This window comes from Erpetoichthys calabaricus, chromosome 4 (assembly GCF_900747795.2).
Source record: "Erpetoichthys calabaricus chromosome 4, fErpCal1.3, whole genome shotgun sequence".
Classification (NCBI taxonomy): Eukaryota; Metazoa; Chordata; class Cladistia; order Polypteriformes; family Polypteridae; genus Erpetoichthys; species Erpetoichthys calabaricus.
In genome coordinates, this window is record NC_041397.2 from 274,262,264 (window position 1) to 274,284,730 (window position 22,467).

At 35.7% G+C, this 22,467-nt stretch overlaps 1 protein-coding gene across 4 annotated transcripts in view; it reads right to left on the reverse strand.

Moving 5' to 3' along the window:
- Positions 1-1,088: 1,088 nt before the first annotated feature.
- Positions 1,089-22,467, reverse strand: part of LOC114650899 (rho GTPase-activating protein 6) — a 611,037-nt gene continuing 589,658 nt past the window's right edge. For 3 of the 4 annotated variants that reach the window (XM_051926806.1, XM_028800818.2, XM_028800817.2), the window contains 6 exons: positions 15,874-16,022; positions 14,646-14,825; positions 12,388-12,485; positions 10,957-11,219; positions 7,615-7,695; positions 1,089-6,045 (listed from right to left, as the gene is read on the reverse strand). In XM_051926806.1, the coding sequence (XP_051782766.1) occupies positions 5,312-6,045; positions 7,615-7,695; positions 10,957-11,219; positions 12,388-12,485; positions 14,646-14,825; positions 15,874-16,022 (1,505 nt within the window). In that variant the 3' untranslated portion in view covers positions 1,089-5,311. The remainder of the gene's footprint in view (positions 6,046-7,614; positions 7,696-10,956; positions 11,220-12,387; positions 12,486-14,645; positions 14,826-15,873; positions 16,023-22,467) is intronic. The other variant, XM_051926807.1, reaches the window with a different exon arrangement.

Below are 22,467 nucleotides of genomic sequence, written 5' to 3' on the forward strand. Positions count from 1 at the left end.
TTTACTATTTAAATCAACAGTAATGAATATTTAGTACTTTTTGCAAATGAATGGCAGACTCAAAGTCATCATGGACTGTGTTATTGTGATTGTGAAGAACTGACACTGTACTTGTGTAGTCGTCTAAATTTTAAACTTTCATTTTAAAGGTAAGTGAGATGGACTTTCCATAATTAGATAGACACATGGAGCTAAACAGGTAGTGTGTATTTTGTGTTTATTTTTTGTAAAATGTTAGAAATGTAAAATTTTAAGTTCTAGTTTTTACATTCAGTCATATCTGCATCTTAAATGGTCTCAGGTGAGTTTATATAAGAAAGCACCAGTTCTACCACCAATACTTCTTCAAATGGAATGTCCAGCCACTGTGGAAAAATCTATACTGTACACTTAAAAGTTGGGATACAAAAAGTGAAAGCCTTTTAAAGAAATGTTTAATACAAGAAGAAATGCATATCAGAAAGAGCGTGTGTAAGTTAAAGTGGCCACTTCTTGCTCAGCAAGCACATAGAAAGAGAGAGGTTGGGAGCGTGTGCTAATAGCGCGCTGTCACACCCACCATATGATGAACCTTCTGGATTGAGACCCGGGTACAACGGGTGACACCTCAGCACCACACTTTAACAGTGTGAGGTTTTTTACAGTGGCTGGCTGGAGTGCCAATCCTGCCACCAAACCCCAAGCTTTCCCTGCAAGTTGGAGGACCTGCTTGCAGACCTGGATGCAGATTAACATCATACCCAGGACGAAGCAACTGCAGGTTAAGGGCCTTGTTCAAGGTGTAACTTCTGGTGTTACTTCCGATTGCTGGCACAGAGCCCTAGCCTCAGGCCCACCCTACCCACCACTCCACCCCAAACACAAAGCAAAATTTTAAATAATTTCATCTGTACTTCCATTTTTTCAACTGGTCTAATTATGAATATTTTGCCGCTTTCTATTTAGATTTGAATATAAAATTTCAAAAATGTAAGATAGCACATTAAACCTTCCTAAACAACACAGAGGTAGGAGAGAACAGCTAAACTGAAATGAAATAAAGCAAATGTTGTTTTGTAGGAGAGGTAGATCGACAGCATAACAAGCACTTATTCCATAAAGTTTCTTTTATTCCACCATGGCATAAGTAACAAAATTTAATGGGCATCATAATACATGACGCTTGATGACTTTTATAAAACACATACATTTTTACCACAAAACCTTTTTTTTCTTGTTAGCAATAACATTAATTCACAAACAAGTGTCAATTTGACAGTCTGTTAAACTGTAAATTAATCATAAAAATAACATCTGTAATATCGTATGATGTACCAAGGCCTGAAAAAAAAAACAAAACAAAAGAAACATTACAAAATACCATGGTAGAAATAAACATTTTATACACTTTTTGGGGGATTTGCATTAAAAAAGGGAGTTGTCAAAATGCAGCTTAAATTCTCTCAGAATATTGTTGGATCTTTTTAATTCCAGTTACATATTTTTCCCAAAAAAAAAGGAAATATACTTTTATATACATGTTTATATATATGTATCTGTTCAGCGCTATATAAATCTCAATTGTAACCATAATATCAGACCTTTTAAGGTGGTAAAAAAATGGTCTACTTTCCTCAGTGTTCAAAATTCTACAAAATGAGATCGTACCGTTCGAAAAATGACCCACTACAAATTGCAGATGACAACTTTAACCCCTTTATTGGGTATTCCTATTCTGTTTGTTTCTACTTTGGTAAAATCAGAATACAATCACTTTAAACAACCACTTAGAGTCTCATCAAGTCATACAATGCATATTACAAAATTACCTTCTCAATGAATTTCTCCATAGGTGTGTTCATTCAACATATTAAGAGTATTTGGGAATACCGGACCTTTACGTTAACACAACTGTTAAGAAAGCACACAAACCAGCTTGTGCACAGATTCGGATTTGTTTTTAAGGCGGCGATGAAAGTGCAAGATTTTCAAAGCAGACAAAATTGTTCGTTTATCTTCAAACATTGAATATGTAATGTATCAAGAAGCAAACATTTCATAAAGAATACACATTTAAAAAAATAAACAAAAAAACGCATACATTTAAATACAGTCAATGCTACACAATAGCTTGAATATTTTCTACACATTTATGCAGCATATGCATATACCAAATATCAAATGCAACTCAATTTTCCATCATACATATGGCAAACTCCAGGTCATTCAGAGATATCTGAAATTTAAAAAAAAATCGACACAAAATAATGGCAGTGCATTTTTTGATATATTCGTTCAATTGTATCATTGAAAATTGAAATATTTGAAGTTCTGAAAAATTCAAGCATATTGAAATGTAGAGGTGTAATCAAAGTATAAAGAGCCATTATCAAAATCATCACACTTCCGTAAATACACGCAGTTGAAAATCATGGCACAGCCAATATGATAAAATATATTTGCATTTCATGTGAAATTTTCATTTACTCGTTAAATCGACTGGGACCTTAAGATAACGCAAACCTCAGGGCATTCTTGACTTAGGAAGATTCCCTTAAACTCATAAGCAGCATCACCTCGCTGATGAGAAGTTTGGTTGTTAACCTCAGAGTTTATAGATCTTTTCTTTCTTCTCTAAATGCCAGTTAGACTAACACTGGTACAAGGTGAGTTTCCCGAAAAAGATTCATAACAATAGACTTTGTTATCTCATACTTAAGATTGTTCATTAATTAAAGAGTGTTTCCCAAAACCCTTCGTAACAGAAGTAGGATGTGAATTTGTTTGCAAATTAACAAATGAACCAACTCACTTGTGACTTTCAGTGCCGTTCTTTATTTGGACTTTTGCCTTTGATTCTGTCACGGACTGAATTACATCACAAGTAACACAATGATGCTCTCATTTGGACAGAGTATTAACAATACTAATACTAATAATCCTAATAATAATAGGTCAAGGTTGTAATATAAATATAAAATTATGCTGTAGGCTATAAATTAGTGTAAAATAGGCTCTTTGTGGCTTTAATATCTGTAGACAATTTGAGTACATAATGAGTTAATCTATTGAACTTGCTATGTAACCAGTCACGTCCTTTAAAGTGGGAAGGTGAAACACCCCTTAGTACCAGCAATGACAATGACAGCTATCCAAAGAATTCTGAAAATCAACCTAAGATGCCCACTGAGACAACACCATCCAAGAAGCCAAGTCGCTGTATTAAACGCTGTTTTATGGAAGGACATGAACCCCTTAGACTATCTCAGCAATCAACAATTAACAGAGAAATACAGGCTGCCCAGAAGTGAAATAATGACCCTCCTTATAATTGCTCTGTCCAGGGTATGTGTCACCTTTTGCATGGCGGCACTCAGGTCGTAATTTGGGATTCTGCGGTGGTACATTGTGCAGTGGGTGCGACAGTGTGCTGTTATGAGTGCATGCTCCCAACCTTGGTCTGGTGCAGTACACATTAGAAAAGCAGAACACACTGCCATCAGTCCCACTGTACAGGTTCTGGCAGCCTTCTACATCACCAGTTCATTCCTGCACACCAATGGCGATGCAAGGCTGCTGTGTCCAAATCTGTGTGTGCAGTGACCAGATTACTATTGTGCTATGCATACAATTTTACATATAATTTCCAGCTTGAGAGGATGCTTTCTATGATACTAAAACTGATTTTTATGCCACTGTATGCACCCACACTTTTGTCGATACAGTGGATGGAGGAACGCTCATCCCTAGCCTCTTGAATCCCATCTAGACCTGTCAAAAAGGGTTGTCAGCGCTAAATGTCTAGGTGACATGCAACCATCAGTGGCTTTTTACAAACACTGTGGCTAAGTGACTTGGGAGTACACAACATGTTTATTTCTTATCCAACTCGGTAGTGTGTCAGGGTTGATGTGTTTACTGGTGGCAGGTTACTGGAAGACATCTTTTTTTGCCAACACCTGCTAACTTCTGTGTTGAATCCACAAACCGACTGAGGATAGGAACACCACCACACACCAAACCAGACGTCACTGTTATAGAACGCACTCTGGGCATGTGGAAGATGCGATTCTAGTGCCTGCACAAGTGCACAGGGGGCTTCCATGAAACAACACTACTTCATTTTTTGTCACCTCCTCCATGTTTCCTATCACTGCTCGCATTTGCTTTTTTTTTTTTTTTCAAAGAGGCCACTTTACGTTTTGAGCCCATTTATAGATTTCAGACTAATAGGTTAAATTAATTTGGTCTTTACTTTGTGTGCTTTTACATGTTGTAATTGATTTCACATAACAAAGGGCTTTGGGAAACACTTGTAAAACTCATTTGTTCTTTAACAGCTTTTTTCGCTCTCTGGTTAGCTATATAGTAAGATTATTTTCGGGAAACTAAGTCACTAATGGTAATAGGCAAATAATTAGATTCTTCTCATTTGCTCGGGGAAAGACAAACTGCAATTTAATATATAACTTGAACAGAAAAAAAAAAAAACCCGCTTCTTATTTCTTTAAAACTGGCTCTTTCAGTATTGCCAACAAAAATGGCTGGCAGGCCAGAACACACTGACAGCTTGAAATCATTGTTAAAATATTCAGATTTATTTTGAGATCAGCTAGATGGGAAACTGTCTACATCTGCTTGCTTTAAAGAACTAATGCCCTGATGTAAAATGAATTTTAATCATCAAGAAATACATAAAATTATGTTTTGGGTTTGCTCTTTTTCTCAGGTAACTTTGGCACCCTTATAAAGTTTTAAAGTAATAAAAAATACACAAACAAATAAATAATAAAAAAGTGTTAATTTTTTTATACATCGACTTTTATAACTATTTTTATTCTCCTCGAGGTAGAACAGGAAGAATTTTTCAAATACTGTTTACGCTTTCTTTGGTTTGAAATGTCTTTGGGTTGACATTTAATGTATGATTTCTTTTAATTAAATCATAATATATGCCTCTAAAATAATACACAAGAAATAACTTGTAAAAAAATGAATGCATTACAAAATATAATTATCATAAAAGTGTGTTGCAGAATATCTGAGATATTAAATGTGACATATTTGAGAATAAGATATCTCAAAATTACATTTTATTTACCATAAATATAAAGGAACGGCTGCAGTGTCACTTTTTACACACATAGAACATTTAGAAGATAGTGGTATTTTTCCATTAAGTGGAAAATTGGCTAAGATTGCCTTTTCATACAACAAAAAGATAAAAAAAGGTATTATTATATAAACATTTTCTGTAAATTTATTTTAAAATATAGTATTTTTTGTTATAACTAAATTAATAAAACCTCTAGTCAGATGCTGGTTAAACATCTCATACTAGCGTTTCCGGCAGTGAGTCGGCATTGTCGGCAGACAGCAGTTCCCAAATTTGCCACCTTTCCCTCTGCCACTCTTGCCAGTCTTGTTCTCCGATATTCCGACTGCTCGGATTCTCTGCCTGGTTAAAGTACATTTTGTTCATTTGATTTCTTGAAATGGGTAGCTGTGGATCCAACTTATGTCCCTTCTGATCTGCAGACACAGCTTTCGGTTCAGAAAGCACTGTGGTGCTCTTTTCAGGTTTGGAGTTTTTCTTTAAAATATTTGAAACAGATGTGAGTGCCTGATTTCCACTTGACCTTTGGTGTGATGTACCTGGGTAAGGTGGAGGAGGACGAGATTCATTGCCTCCAACATGCCCTTGACTAGAAAATGTTGATTTTGTACTGCACTTCAAGCAGGCAGAGTTCAAGCTCCTGTGAGAAAGGTCTTCAGCACTGCTAGAGGCAGACTGATCTTCAGGCCTTGAGCATAATGAGTCTAAGCTTAACTGAATATGGCGACAGCTTTCTTCTTGTGGGCTGCTGGAGGCTCTGTTAACCGGCGAGTGAGGTTTACAGTCTGGAAAGCCAGCAGTGGTTTGTGTTCGACGGACTGGCGATTTTCCATTTCCCAAAGGCAGTGTCAATAAACCTTGACTTTCAAGCCACTCTGAGGTCAAGCTTCCAAGAGAAAGAGAGGTATCCTCTGGGACTGAAGTATATTCATGCATGTTACCATAAGAGCCTAAAAAATTAAAAATAAGTAAGTGTTGATGATTTTTTTCAGTTATGTAGATGTCATCAGTCTAATATTCACACTAGAAAATATTCCAAAATTTACATCAGGTACTAAAAAATGACTGGAAACCATGTGTAAAATTGAAGTGTGTACAATATTATTTATAAGCTGCACTCTGGATTCTGATTTACAAAGAAAATCAGATTAGGTACTTTAAACAAAACAATAATTACAAAACTCTCTTAAAACACCCAAGCTACAGCCTCTTGCTTGAAAAGAGGACTAATTTGAAAAATGTTTGGAGCAACATGCTTCCACTAAAAGGAATATTATTGAGAAGTACAGAATTAAATTCAAAAGAATTCAAAAGTGTACTAAGCCATTTTCTCTTATGGGGTAACTAAGCATTTGAGATATAATAAAGAGCTGCCAATCCTCTGAGAAAACATCTTGTGTTCAAGAGGAAAAAGAACATTCATGTTCTTGTGGAAAATTCGAGATTTTTTGGTATGCAGCATGGATGATTTTGTACATGTGCCATTTCAATTAAGAGCTCAGAGGAAAATCTATATACCTGCTAAGTTTCTTGTCTCTCTTTCCTTTAGATGACACTTTTAGATTTTTGTTTAAATTAAAAAGGTGCAGGTGGCATTCCCTTTCAATAGTTACACGAAACAATCCAACTACACATGAACTGTTAATATGAAAGTGTGTTTATTCTATGTAAGCATTTTGGATATATCTAACCCTAGACATACAGAGAACAGGAAAAACAATATTGTGCTATAATACAATTTCTTTTTAAATGGATACAGTATATTACCTAATGCCTAAATTAGGTAAATCAGGAATGGCATTTTGTGGTTGTGTCGTGTTTCGTGTGAAGTGTTACCCATTTAACAAATACCATTTCATCTTTAAATTTATAAAAAACATAGTAATCTTAAATTGTTTTTTACATAATCAAAGCAGTCTGGTGTTTCTGCAAAGGTCTAACCGATAATGCAGAACAAACTGGGAAAGTGAGTAGTAACTCTGTAAAGCCTGTTACATATGAGGCACTGGAATATGCTATTGTATACTGAATATCATTATCTTAAAAATATAGTTACTACTAACATTCATGAATTTTGCCATTATCCCAATATGTGAAAACCTCACTAAAACAGTATGTAATTATAAAATGATTGTTTGCTGAAAATGAAATAATGGGCTGAAATCTTAATAATGCATGACTCATTTTTAGAACACACTGTATTTGTGCTGGTTTCTGTTGTCTACTGTCTCTTTAAGCATTTAGAAGCAAATCTAAGAATGTTACCATAAACCAAAAATGGTAAGTTTTTATTTTTCATACTGTTCCTTTATTGCTACTAATCATTTTTTTATTAACAGGAATTGGAAATTAAAGCAAACTAAAACTATATTTCCAGGACAATTTTGTACTCCTGGACCAAGTCTGGGAAACACTGTACTGCAGACGAATGCAGTATTAGTGATACACCAACTTTAATAAATATATTTATTTGGGTATTGAACTTGCTATCGACAAAATTATGTTTTGTTAGTATGTACCTGTTGGACTTTGCTCTCTCAAACCTGATTTCAGTGTGGAATGCCACGCTCCCCAGATATAATTGTGTTCATCCTTAATATCTGTAGAAGACAAAAGCACATTTCTGTTTGGCACTGGAAATCCCTCAGCTTGGAAATCAAATGATTACCACTCCTCAACTATCCTTATACAACTGTATTACTGTCCAGCATTCTATATAGTGTTATGTATGTGGTTTTGTTTATGAATGTAACATGGGGTGGTTCTTTTGCATTTCAAATAAATATAATTAAACTATAAATGAGTTGAAAATGTGGACATTATCATCTGAAGAGCCAACAATTGTGGATGGAATAATAGAATATAGATAAACAAAAGAATATGTCTTAAATATACTGTAAATGTTACATCATGTGAAACAATCCTTCTGTTAATATATTTAACCTGTATACATATATAGATAATTAGATACAGATAATAGTTAAATACAGTTAGATATTTACAGTTAGATAGTTAGATACAGATAATTAAATACAGATAATAGATTCTTATAATATATTTTGTTTCTTCTGAGAATGTTGCTCCTTCTTGAGAACCAACACTCCTGCTTATGACATGATTGAAAATTTCACTAATTATGAGATTCTTGATGATAGTTATGAACTCATCAGACAACAAAAACTCTTGGATGATATTTATGAAAAATGCTGTGTGATTCCGATTCTTTATTTTCATAAACACTGAGTGGTGGAGCTAGGAGAGGAAAGGTGACGGGTGAAAATGACAACTAGGTGAAGCAAACTTCTGATCCTTGATCTCTACAGGACCTGAAATACTCTACATTGGTCTCATCAAGTGGACTGTAGACACAAAAAAAAAATAAACTAGTATTTTGGGTGCATGATGCAATTACATGTCAAAGAAAAAAAGAAATGACATCCATCCAACAACCCATTTCTATATTGGCTTTTCCGATATAAGGACTCGGGGAGGCACAGCCTATCCTGACATCATCAGGTGGAATTAAGGAACCAATCCAGTTAAAGCTGCCACAGTTTAATGTAATGTAAACATTTATCAACATAAAGCACTGCATAAATTTCATTTACAAATAACATGTTGGATTTCTGAGTTTATTCCCAAAAAGTGTCAGTCTTGTAACCAATCAGCCTATATATGAAATACAAAAAAAGAGTACTGTTGATCTCGTTTGTTTTCTGGGAAAACCAATATACATGTAAAAATCTTTTTAAATGCAACTTGCAGTTAATTCTATGTCAGTTGGCTTCCTGCATGGAATCCTCTTTGTGTTAAATGTATATACTGTACTTCAACAGAAATGTGTTAAAAATACAGTACACTGGAATTACCACATATAGCAGAGTAGCAAAATCTTGCCAGTTGATCACTACATGCAAGTAATAATTTTACTGTTCTGTTCATGTGACAATAATGACACTGCAAACCTATAAATTTATTGTCACTTCACTTGTAATTGAAAAGTTGTGATCTTAGAACCTTAGAAGCTATTATGTTTGTAATTTTAACAGAATAACATCTTTCTGTTTTAGTTAAAATTAATATAATGGTTTTCTGGCAGACTCTGCCTAGAATATGAGATGGGGTTTGGATGTGATATCAGCTGGGTGAGAGGAGTGTGTGAGACAGATCAGGATGTATGAAACTTTGATGACTGAAATGGATTCATGGAACATTGAAAGTATGGTACGGCAAAGAAGGAAGCAGAGGTGCAGGGAGTCGAAAAATACTAATTATATTTAGCTGTACTCACTCCAACAGATGGCATTAAAAACAATAATGAAACTTTGATTTACAGTGGCCTCTTCTTTGGTTTTCCCCATTGGGCAGACACTGGGGTTTATGTTGGGAAACTCATATGTCCATGGTCTTTGTTACTGAGATTGTATGCCTAATAACTGTTTCAAATATTTGGCTCATTAAAGACTGTGAATGCAATGAAAATGTCCAGCTGTGCACTGCAGAGTTGGAGTTTCTACCAGTGGACAAGAGGATCATCTCAATGCAGCTTCCATCCATCCATTATCCAATCCGCTATATCCTAACTACAGGGTCACGGGGGTCTGCTGGAGCCAATCCCAGCCAACACAGGGTGCAAGGCAGGAAACAAACCCTGGGCAGGGTGCCAGCCCACCGCAGGGTGCACACACACACACACACACACACACTCACCAAGCACACACTAGGGACAATTTAGAATTGCCAATAATAATAATAATTCTTTGCATTTATATAGCGCTTTTCTCACTACTCAAAGCGCTCATCAATTGCAGGTTAAGGGCATTGCTGAAGGGCCCAACAGAGCAGAGTCCCTTTTGGCATTTACGGGATTCGAACCGGCAACCTTCCGATTGCCAGTGCATATCCCTGCACCTAACCTGCATGTCTTTGGACTGTGGGAGGAAACCGGAGTACCTGGTGGAAACCCATGCAACTTTGACATATTAAAATGCAAACAAAGAGTTGTTTATGCATATTCATCCATCCATCCATTCATTTTCCAACCCGCTGAATCCGAACACAGGGTCACGGGGGTCTGCTGGAGCCAATCCCAGCCAACACAGGGCACAAGGCAGGAACCAATCCCGGGCAGGGTGCCAACTCACCGCAGGACACACACAAACAAACCCACACACCAAGCACACACTAGGGCCAATTTAGAATCGCCAATCCACCTAACCTGTATGTCTTTGGACTGTGGGAGGAAACTGGAACACTCACTTAATAATTATTTAGAGAATTCTGACTTTTTACAGACAGGATTGACTTAGTGTACCACTTTTACATAAATAAACTTTCTTGTAAATCTAATTCTTACTTCTTTTAACAAAGTGATGTTCCCAGTAAGACATATTAATGACCAAAAGAGGATGAACATTAAATAAATAAGAAGTTCTTAGACTTTTAAATGGAATAGTATCAAAATTTTCAAATAGTAACTTAATGGCTGTCAGAAAACGAAGAAGTGTACTGTATGTTCTGCTTTCAGCCTTAACCTTTCCAAGCCTAACCTTCTCAACTCACCTAAGGTATATTCATATTATCAGATGGGCCCTCTCCTTCTTCACAGTTTAGCCATTGCATTTTTAAACAAATACTAGGTGCTTCACTTGCACCATAATACTTCCTCTATGATGATCAGACTGTAAGATTTATAAAAAATAGTTTTAACTCCAGCTATTTATAAAGCATTTCTTTTGTAAATTTCATATGGTTTCCATTCACACAGGTGATGCATCTACATGTGATTTTAACACTTACATTGTTCACATTTTTGGAAATATATATTTCAATAATATACATTTAAAATTGTTTTCTTGTACCTTTTCCAGATAACTGTCCTGCCAACTGTTCCCTTGGTCTCGATTTTAAATGCCCAACCAAAGCATACTGCTCAGGGACACGGAAGAGTTTTTCTGACTCAGGGGCAATATCATCCTGTCTCTGGAATAGCAACCTTTCAGCCAGAACTGGGGAGTTGTTGTCATATGGTGAGACTTCTCCACTTGATGCTTTGTTTGAGTCTGTTGAAGAATGCCTCTCTCCAAGAGAAAAAGATCCATCACGCCTCATAGGATCTGGACTTCTGTGAACAGTAAAAACACGCAGTATTTACTGGTTTCTTTCCATGACATTTAAACACATGGTCTTAAGGTATCATAAACAAAACACATTTTTTTTAGAAGATGCAGTCTATTAATGCTGACCCTAAGGAAGCGGTGCTGAAGGGGTTCTTCTTCAGGTTAAACTTACTGTATCTTATTATGCCAACACTATTTTCACAATGGTTTATATGAAATGACATTCACCACTCAGTGCCTCATGGACTTGCTCTTTGGTAGATACAGTAGCTGTTTTTGAAAGAATCTGAGAAATTCAGGTACTCTTTACACTTACTAAGAGATATAATATAATAATGTACTGCGTGTATCTCAGAATGTTCAATGCTGTACATGTCTTTTTTTAATCAAAAAATCAATGCAGATTAATAATTCTACACAAGACAGCTTATTAGCCCTTCATGATATGGTTTTCTGCTCTGATATTCACCACACAACTGAGGAATACTGTAAAGTATTTTTCATTTCATAGCATTCCATATAGTTGGAATAACCACTTATGAGTGACTTCATACAGATGTCATTTTGGACTTTTACAGTAAAAGAGAGTGACTAGTCATGAAATCATTTCAGTTTTATTTTACAATTCATCAAAAAACAATTTTCAGAATTTCATTCCAGTTTAACTTTTTTTGTAATTTATGTATAGTCACGGTAACAAATTATCAATCACACAGGGGTGTACTTTCTGAAGGATAGACAAAATACAATAACAGCTCAAGAAAGACCATATCCTTTTAACATTCCACTCAGGTCATTTTAAAACTAAGCCTGGTTACACTGTTGAACAAGGGCTGTGCACACTCTAATGACAACATTGGAAAATCTTAACCCAAAGTAAACAGCTTAATCATTTACTGTTCCAACATATTGAAGACAGCTATTGGCATTAATGAGAATTTCAATAAAAGAAGCATTCACATTTAATGTTTACAGCATGGAGAGCCTTAAATATCCACATAACAAAATTTTGCTTCACCATTCACCAGTTAAGGAGCCTAAACAGAATTAAAAGGAAGCTTTGCTAAAGCAGTTTAAAAAAATTGTAATATAAACTTTGAACACAAGATGGCACTCAGAGATTACCAGTTTTATGACAGCCTTTTAAGTAAAGGTATAGAAGAAGATACTAACGTTGACTGTGAAGCTTTTCTGCGCAACAGATAGTCCACTACGTCTGGATCAGTCTCCAGTAAACTCATCAATACTTCATTCTGAAGATCGGGCGGGACCTTGTATGGAAATAAAAAGATTACTAAAAAAATGGATATACCATCTGCAAAAACGTTATACTAAATTGTATAAATACATTTTTTGAGAAAGTCATGTTATCGAAAGAACCATATTTCTCATTATTAAGAAATAAGCCGTACCAAGTTCAGAGCAGTTAAAGTGTAGAGAGACATTAACTGCAAAAAAAAAAAGAATTCACTTACAGTAACTGTATCAAAGACCTCAAGAATCTATCCAGTATATTTGACCTGTCTAATTTTCTTTAATACTGTCTACTTTTCATAATGGATTTGGTCAAATATTTTTCTCTGTATTATACTCAACCAAATGAATCTTCAGGTGTGAAGTCAATGGAATTAAAGGGAGAATTACAGCAATCTGATTGTATACTCTGGTTAATTATCTCAAATGATTTCAATTTAGCTGACTATGGTCCTTAACCCTCAAAGTGAATTTATCAGTGCTCAAAATCAGGGTAAACAAAAAATAAAAAATAACTGCCCGCGTCTATCAATCTAGAAAGTAATACAAACCCATCTAAGACTTTAGGGTCCTACCGCACATAACTCGGTGCTACACTCTTTAAATAAAGATAGTCTGGAATATTAGCACATTTTTCCAGAAGATGTCGCCCTATAATAATCTACTCAAAATCACAGTATGAAATGAAAAATGGAATTAAAATAAAATTAAATAAAAAAGAACCATTGAAAATTTGGATTGGGATCAGTACAGCTTTCCCATGCCTACTCAGGTCAGTGCTCTTCATTCTAAAAATACACAAAGCAAAGATGGACTTCATGGCAGAACAGCAAGGAGAAAACAATTGCTTATAAATATAATCAAACTCTTGCTTTAAGCTTACTGTTGTTCAGCATTAGTCTCCATTGGCACCTATAGTATCTGGAATAGTGTTATCTGCATACTCCATAAAGACATTAGATTGGCAATTTCTTTCATCCATCATTACAAACAACACATGGGGAAATAAAAGATTAAAAAATATATAATTTTGGGGTATAGCATTCTTTTTAAAAATAGATGGGTTATTCAATTGTGTTTTAGCTTTACCCGAAGCAAATGAGAGATACGAAATTAAAGAAAGAATAATCATTTTTATTTGAATTTCAGTAACCTGTAATTTTTCAGATTTCATTTACATCTCTTTAATTCATATTTGGTAAATAAATAAATAGCTAACATCTCATCTCATCTAAACTTCTTATCCGCTTTTCCTAGTTAGGGTCGTGGTGGCAGCAGGTTAAACAAGTCAGCCCAGACTCCCATGTCCTCAGCTACAGATTCCATCTCTTTCTGAGGAATTTCCAGACACTCCCAAGCCAGCTGAGGGGTATAATCCCTCCATCGTGTCTTGGGTCTGCTGCATGGTCTCTGCCCAGTAGGGTGAGCCCAGGACAGCTCTAAGGGGAACCATTTTCATTGGACCCTCTCAATCCAGAAGAGCAGCAACTACTTTGAGGCTCTCCTGCACCACTGAGCTTCTTACCCTGTCATGGAGTGTTAGCCCAGCCACCCTGTGAAGAAACATCATTTCTGCTGCTTGTATTTGCGATCTCATTCTTTCGGTCACTACCCACAGTTCATGACATAGGTCAGGACAGGAATGTAGACTGACTGGTTTACCAGAGTAAACCAAGAGTTTTGTCTTTAGACACAGATCCCGCTTCACCACCATGGACCGGTGCAGCACCTGCTTTTTGATTTCATGTTCCCTTTTTTCCGTCACTCATGAACAAGATCCTAGATCTCCACTAAGAGCTAACATATATTCCAAAAAAGACTGTAATTAAAGAGTATGTTTCTGGTTTTTTGGTTGATAGAACAATAGCCTCAATGCATCCATTTAGTGACAATTTCAATTTGGTCTCCTGAGACATTAACATACTGCAGGCTTGCTTATGCTCTTTCAAATACTTCTCATTTTGGGCTCTGACATTTCTAAGAAAACCCCTATGGTTGTTTGAAACCAAAAATATTTTCGTAGATTATTTAAGAATCTGAAATAGAAATTATTCTGATTATAAAGGCAACTCGCAATATATGTGTCTTCCATCTAAGACATTAAAATATACGCATAAAAAAATCTTACTGTAGGTGAATCACAAGTAAGATATAATAATTTTAAAGCTGCTGCCTACCATGAAAAGTGCCTCATAAGTCTCTATCATCCTCTGGACAACAGTGATGATTGCAGCACTCTCTTCAGCCCGGGCTGTGCTCTGTACTGAGAATTCTTTATCTGTGCTTTTTTGCTTATGCAGGAGATTAGGTCCAAATATTGTGGCCAAGTTAAGAGAGGTCATTTTGTTTCCTGTTACCTAAAACAATACAGTGTTACAATAAAAAGACACTTATTAATGGGCATATATTTCTGAATTATGGTTAATCATTCTTACTAAACATTAACTGTTACAAAATTATAAGCCATGAATATGTTGCTAACCCCTCTCTGTAAAGAACAAAAATCAATTGTGCATACTGTCCCCATTTTTACAAAGACTCATTGCCCACTTTAGCATAAATATGTTGCTCATTCTAACGATAAGCATTCAAAAACACAAATACTGAGACAAACAAGACAGGCAAAACAGTAAAGAAAATATCAGGACAAGGTAAAATAATACATAAAAAGAAAATTTTGTGATTTTAGTTGAACATTATATAGTTTTTCTATTGCCTAAGTAAGTAATAAATAAATAAAATACATACGTATATACATACATATATACATACATACAATACCAGCAAGTAAAAATAGCAGTCCTCAGAAAAAGGAAACCAGAGACAGTGTGATATGTATTCTCAAATATAAACATCTAATTTAATTACACTGCATTCAGATTGCTAAAAATGTTCCTGACACATCTCTAGAGAATCATAAAATAAAATGTGTTTAAAGCTTTCAAGTTCAGGAATATGGTGTCACGTCTTTGCAATTTTCAATACAATGAGTAGTGCCTGTCATTCTGAAAGAGTATATTAATTAGTAAAATATTTCTAAATAAATAGAGACAAATTACTGTAGTTCCAGGACCAGCTCTTCTCTAAAGGTTTCATCACACAACAAGCTGTTCAGTTATTCACAAAAAATACTTAAATGAAGGGCTGTTGCTTTGGCACAGATAGCTCTAATACATTTTGTAGGTACTAAACCACACCAATGAATTGATTACCAACATGGCTTTCCTCAATGCAATACAACTTGTTAATATACTATTTTTTTAAACTAAAATTGCCAAGTAGTTATATTTCAAGCAAAGCACCTCAAATAACTGCATTACAAAAGGAACCTTCAACAATCTGATCAAATCAAGTACCTACAGTACTTTAATCTTTGGCACAATTTAAAAATTATTTAGACAGAACCTCTTGGCCTTCCTTATCCATGGTGTCTTCAGCATGGCCAGCCACAGTAGAAAGAAATAAAAGAAGTCGGTGCAGTGTGTCGCAGTTACAGGGAGGCAGAAGGTAAATGAGAAGCTGTAAGGCACTTGTCTGATCTTCAGACTCCAGCACTGTTGAAGGAAGCATAAAGACAATCCATTTATTAGGCTTCCAACTTTCCTCATTACATCTAAAGTGACATAAGTTATCATTTTCAGTAAAAGAGAAGAATAATATATAAAGTAAATGTTTGCAGGTAATTTTGAAGGGGTGACTTGGCATAAAATGTACAGTTTATTAAGGCAAAATGTATAAAGACATTCTGAATTCAGAATTTTTTTTAAATATAAGAATATAACAGCTAATTAAAATATTTTAAAAAATGTCTTGAAAACAAAGCACACAGGAAACTTAGTAGGATTATACCATCCACACTTAGAAGGAAGATCTGGTGATTTCCATGATTATCAGGTAAGGGGATGGGGCTATTGAAACCTGTGTAAAAGAACGATGACTTCTAACTTCACAGTTCTAATAGTTTTTGTCAAGGCACATGTGTTATCTCTTGTCCTCTTTTTTATTTCCCATCCGTAAAGGCAACTCTCTCAGTGTGACTCCTATGCCTTTTCTCCACCTTGTGTGTCACACATTTATACTTTCTCTTTCAATCATGTCACCAAAGCTACACTAATGAATCATACCAAAGCCAAACTGTCCAGTCAGATTGCTTTCAGGGACAGGACACACACACAGACCTCAGCGTTTTATTACATGGCAAACCATTGGAGAATAAACAGATAACATCACTTACTTATCATCACACAATAAGTAATAAGTGAGAATTGAACTGGCAATCTTATGGTCTATATAGTCCTGGAGCCTCATGTATAAACGGTGTGTACATACAAAAATGTTGCGTACTCCCGTTTCCATGCTCAAATCGCTATGTATAAAACCTAAACTTGGCATAAAGCCACACACATTTTCACGCCAGCTAAATGCTTGCCGTACGCAAGTTCTCTGTTCAGTTTTGCAAACTGGCAGCACCCAACGTCAAAGCTGTGCTTTTGTTCAAATGTGGTTTCCCTTTCTTTTATAGATCCACATCCCTGATGCGGCTTTATCAAATACACTGAAATTAACCGCATATTGTTTATTAGTTTAAGGCATCTGATTGTAATTAACCTGTAACAATATAATGCTCCACGGAATGGCCAAACTATTCCAAATACCATAGCTTCTTTAGCGTTGTTCCTCTCAATGCACCACTCAGAGTATTTATTCCACTGTTTCTGAGTGTGGAATCACAGCTCTATCGGTATACAGCATCAAGCACACACTGCCTAAACCATGCGCACTGTCTATTGAACTTCTCCCATACGGAAAACGCTTCAGAACCTTTCCTATACAGACCTTGCGGTTCAGAAAAAGTTTCATCCCAAGAACCATAAACGCACTCAATCAGTCCAACAAGTGCTCCTTGTAGAACTGCTTGTACTTATAAGTAAAATTACCTCACTGTAAACTTGCGATACAGTTATAATATTGCACAACCTGAGCCACTTTATAAAGCGTGTATTTACATATGATGACAATATAATTTTTAAGATGAAATGTAGCAAAATATTCTAAGCTCTGCAGATGGCTTAGCATCTATTACAGAGCTGATTGTGTGGCGATTGGTTACTTGGAGAAAAAAAAGGAAGGACAGGAATTGGAGGCTAGTACGTTTGAAAGAAATAGTACTGCTGCAATAAATTATTTCATCAAAGCTCACGCACGGCGCAGCAAACATCTTGCAGGAGGCAGGAACAATCTCTGGACAGGGCGCCAGCTTGTCACTATCACTGCGCCATCGTGTTCCCATTTTTAATAACATGCTTTAACTCCTATCATCATGAAAATGATATCAAGTATACATCTTATTATTTAAATTATTCAGAGAGCTGTAATATCACGAATGTAATGGATTCTGTGTCCTGTCGGAGGGAGAGAAAGCCCGTTTATGAAGCACATAGTGATTCACACACATAGAGCACATAGAAGAACACATAAAAAACAAAGCATTTAACGTGCTACTTTAGTTACGATGGGATTTGAGAAACTAGTAAATTAAATGATTTTAAGATGAAGTTTATGATGTTCTACTATAATGACAAAATAAGCTACATGATTAAAGTGGAAATTTCGAGATTAAAGTTGACATTTCGAGCTTTTTTCTCACTGTGTCCCTATTTTTTTTTCTTCTTTTCTCTGTATGCTAATAAGCTTTCATATGACACTCAAGACGGTAGGCTACAACTCGCCTTTTCACGGTAACTTTGATATCTGTCAACTTCTTTTTTTTTTCTGGCACTGTGCGACTTTGTGAACTTGAGTCTTTGAATTTTGTTGTTTATACCACTGTTTAAACCAACAAATAGTACGTTTTTCCTTGCCTCCACTTGGTATTCGCTGAAATTCTTCTATTTTCTCCCGTGCTTTTGCCATTGTCTTTTCAAAGAACGCTGAGCTTAAGGGCTATTGATTTGCATATTCAAAGAGGCATAATTCTGGGAGGATTTGTGGTGTGGCAGCAGGCACGTACAGGTGCGTTGCTTTTCACTCTGACCCAGGATTTATGGAGCGGAAGAACGTGGAAGTTGGCGTTTGCACAGATTTATGCATCTAGATTTTTTTGTGTGTATGCACATTTCCGCTTTTGTCCGTATGCCATGTTTTAGTTCGAATTCTATGCACGCCGTAATGCATGAGGACCCTGGTCCTTACTGACTATGCAGTGTTTTTCCATAAAAACATGTTTATTAAAGTAAATGTAAGATATCCACAAACTCATAAATGTCACTCAATAAAGCTTCTTAATGGCTGCTTTACTCACATTAAAGTACGTATCATGCAAGGCCATGCTGATGTTGTGTGAATTTGACCCAGGAAGTTTAAGCCATTGGTCACACAATTGGTATTTCAATGTTTTGTTTTTTTCTTTATGGGAAAAATCCTGCAAGTTAAATATTTTATGATATAAGGTTTTTATTGAATATAATACAAATAATTTTAAAATAATATTTTTAAAATAAGGCGATATCCGTTTTACTAACATATCTAACAAATGCTGCAGTCAGCTTGCTAAGACACCATTTTAAGGCCGTGAGAATGAAGCAAAATCAGGAAGCAGAGACATGTGAACTGTTTTTTGTACTTAATGTCATTCTAGCAAGAGGTGAAAATCAAAAGATATTTATAAAACAGACAAATTGTATAGCTGTCTGATATTTAAGCCCCAGACTCCACGCTTTGATGTTTTCAAGGAATTTTTTCAGCTGTTGTCTACTCTATTACAGTTGTTTTTAGAACTTAAAATCAAACTTTTATACTGCAAATAAAAATTGAATGGCAACTTTTTAACACTTGTGCCTTATGGCTTCAGAAACCTGAGTTCCACTGTGTGACAAATCACTGTCTGTGTGGAGTATGCAAGTTCTCCAATGCCCACTAACTCTAAATTAGTATAGTATGGATGAGAATGTGTGTGAGTGTGTGCGGGTGTTTTTTTTACTTGATATTGCTAGAACATATTGAAAAAATGAAAAAACAGCATGTTCAGAAAATGGGTTGATGAATGGATGTGGGTGAAAACATCAAGGCAAATAAAAAATGATCTCTATAACAGCAACATCAGCAATGTAATGTTGAACTCATATCATATTTGACTTGGCCAGCAGATTACAGAAAAGGAAAGGTGACTTTATGTCTATTAGGCTTACATACTGTACCTGTATATGGACACTGATTAGGCACACACATTCAATAATGAGCATACCCTCTATCCACAAAAATTAACCAATTTGTCAGGACAAAAAATAAACAAGGTTTCAAAAGTATAGTGCACAGATATGTTGATTCCAGAAATTGCTGAAAATTAAGAGATGGTGGATACCTACTCTAAACATATCTGAAAACATATGCTTCTTGACTAGACTAAATTTAATGGCTGAGAAGGCCACTAAATTAAAATGGATTAACAGTCATATTTCTGGAACGATTCTTTTATATTCCTATTCTTGTGACAGTAATTTCAATTATCTGGTGGATACAAAGCTGCCATGTAGAGATGTATCCAATTTATGTTCATACAATCAGTGGCTTCTATATTAAGTAAACCTGCTAATTAAAAGAACTGTTCTGCTTTTCTAAACAGATAATCATTTGTCTGCAACTCAATATATGCAACATGCAGACAAGGCCTAGAGGTTTAGTTGCTGTTTAACATACCAAGCATTACCATGCAATCAAAGAGACTTTGACCAGCGGTGTTACCACAAAAATAGCTGTCCTCTTAGCATTTCATGCATCACTGTCTCTAGTGTTTACAGAGGATGGTGCAATAATATTGGCAGTTCTATGGGCAAAAACATGTTCTTAAAAAATATGGTTAAAGGAGAATGGAAAAATTCATTCAAGCTAATAAACAGGACACAAATATTTAAATAACAGCCTTTTACACAACTAAATTAGTGTACAGCAATGTAAGAATACAAGAATAGGAAGATTAGGTTACAAGTTCACCAACACTGGAAGTATGAAGCTTTAGAAAAATGTTGCCTAGTTGGACAAATGTCAATTTCTGTTGCAACATACAGATGAAATGGAGAAATTTGGCATACAAAGCAGAAATTAATTTATTCCTTATGTCTTGACTCAGTAATACTGGGCAGCTGTAGTGGTGCACAGTCATGTCCATAATTGTCTGGACAGTGATAAAATTTTCATAATTTTGGCTCTGTGTGCCACCACAATGGATTGGAAATTAAGCATTTAAGATGTGACTGAAGTGTAGACTTGCAGTTTTAATTTAAGGCATTTACCATAAACATTGTATGAGCCATTTTTATACGTGGTCCCCTGATTTTCAACGCTCAAAAGTATTTGGACAAACTAACATAATCATGAATATAACAATCATTTTCAATACTTGGTTGAAAATCCTTTGCAGTCAATGACTGCCTGAAGTCTGAAACTCATGGCCATCTCCAGGTACTGGGTTTCTACCCTAATGATACTTTGCCAGTTGTTTACTACAGCTGTCTTCAGGTGTTGCTTGTTCACTGGCCTTTCTCTCATCAGTTTTGTCTTCTGAAAGTAAAATGTTTGTTCAATTGGGTTGAGGTCAGTTGATTGACTTGGTCACTGAAGAATATTCCACTTCTTTGCCTTGAAAAGCACTTGGTTTGCTTTTGCAGTATGTTTTGGCTCACTGTCCACCTGTACTATGATGTGTCGTCCTATCAGTTTTGCAGCATTTGCCTGAATCTGAGCAGAGAGAATAGCCCTGTATACTTCAGAAGTTGTCCTACAACTTTTGTCAGTAGTCATATCATTAATAAACACCAGTGACCCACTTCCATTGGCAGTCACACATGCCCATGCCATGACACTGCCTCTGCCATGTGTCACAGATGACAAGGTATGCTACAGATCATGAGCCATTCCTTCTCTCCTCCATATTCTTCTTTATCCACCATTCTGGTACATATTGATCTTAATTTCATTTGTCCAAAGAAAACTGTTCCAAAATTGGACTAGTTTTTTAAAAGTATTTTTTGCCAAAGTCTAATCTGTCCTTCCTGTGCTTGAGGGTTACCAATGGTTTGCACGTTGTGGTAATCCCTCTGTATTTACTTTCGTGAAGTCTTGTCTTGATTGCAGACTTTGACAATAATAGGCCTACCTTCCAGAGAGTGTTCTTGGTTTGGCTAAATCTAGTGAATTGGTTTATCTTCACCAAGGAAAGAATTCTGCGGTTGTCTAGCTCATTTGTCTTCCATGGTTGTCTAGACCTTCTTGTGTTACTCAGCTCAACAGTGTGTTCCTACTCTTTAAAAATTTGATCACTCCTGGTGTTTCTGCTACCTCTCTGATGGGTTTGTTTTGTCTTCTCTGCCTATTGATGGCCTGTTTTTACTAGTATGGACAGCTCTTTGGACCTCATATTGAGAATTAACAGCGACAGCACCCAAAAGCAAATTCCACACTTGGAATCATCTCCAGACTTTTTACCTGCTTAATAGTTAATGAAATAATGAGGGTCCTGCTCACACTTGGCTATGGAACAGCTTATCAGTCAATTCTCCCAATACCTTTGATCCCCTGAAAATAGGGGGACTGTGTATAGAAATGGCTGTCATTCCTAAATAGCTCATACAATATTTCTGTTAAACCCTCTGAAATAATGTTTACACTTCAATCATGTAATTATTTCTTCATTTCAAATCCATTGTTGTGGTGTATAGAGCCAAAATTATAAAAATTGCGTTACTGTCCAAGTACTTATGGGCCTAACTGCATGTTTTTGGTAAATACTATGCCTCTTAAAAACAACAAAATATCACTGTAATGTTACAGTGTACCCAAGCACTGATCCTCACCATGTTCATTGCTTTATGGTCACAGTGTACCTTCTTTTAAATTAATACTTTCTGCAATGTAATGTGGCAAGTCACAAAGAATCACCTTATGCTGGTTTCATGAACATGACAGCAAATCACAGTTAGTATATTTGGAACAGGAGATTTGCAG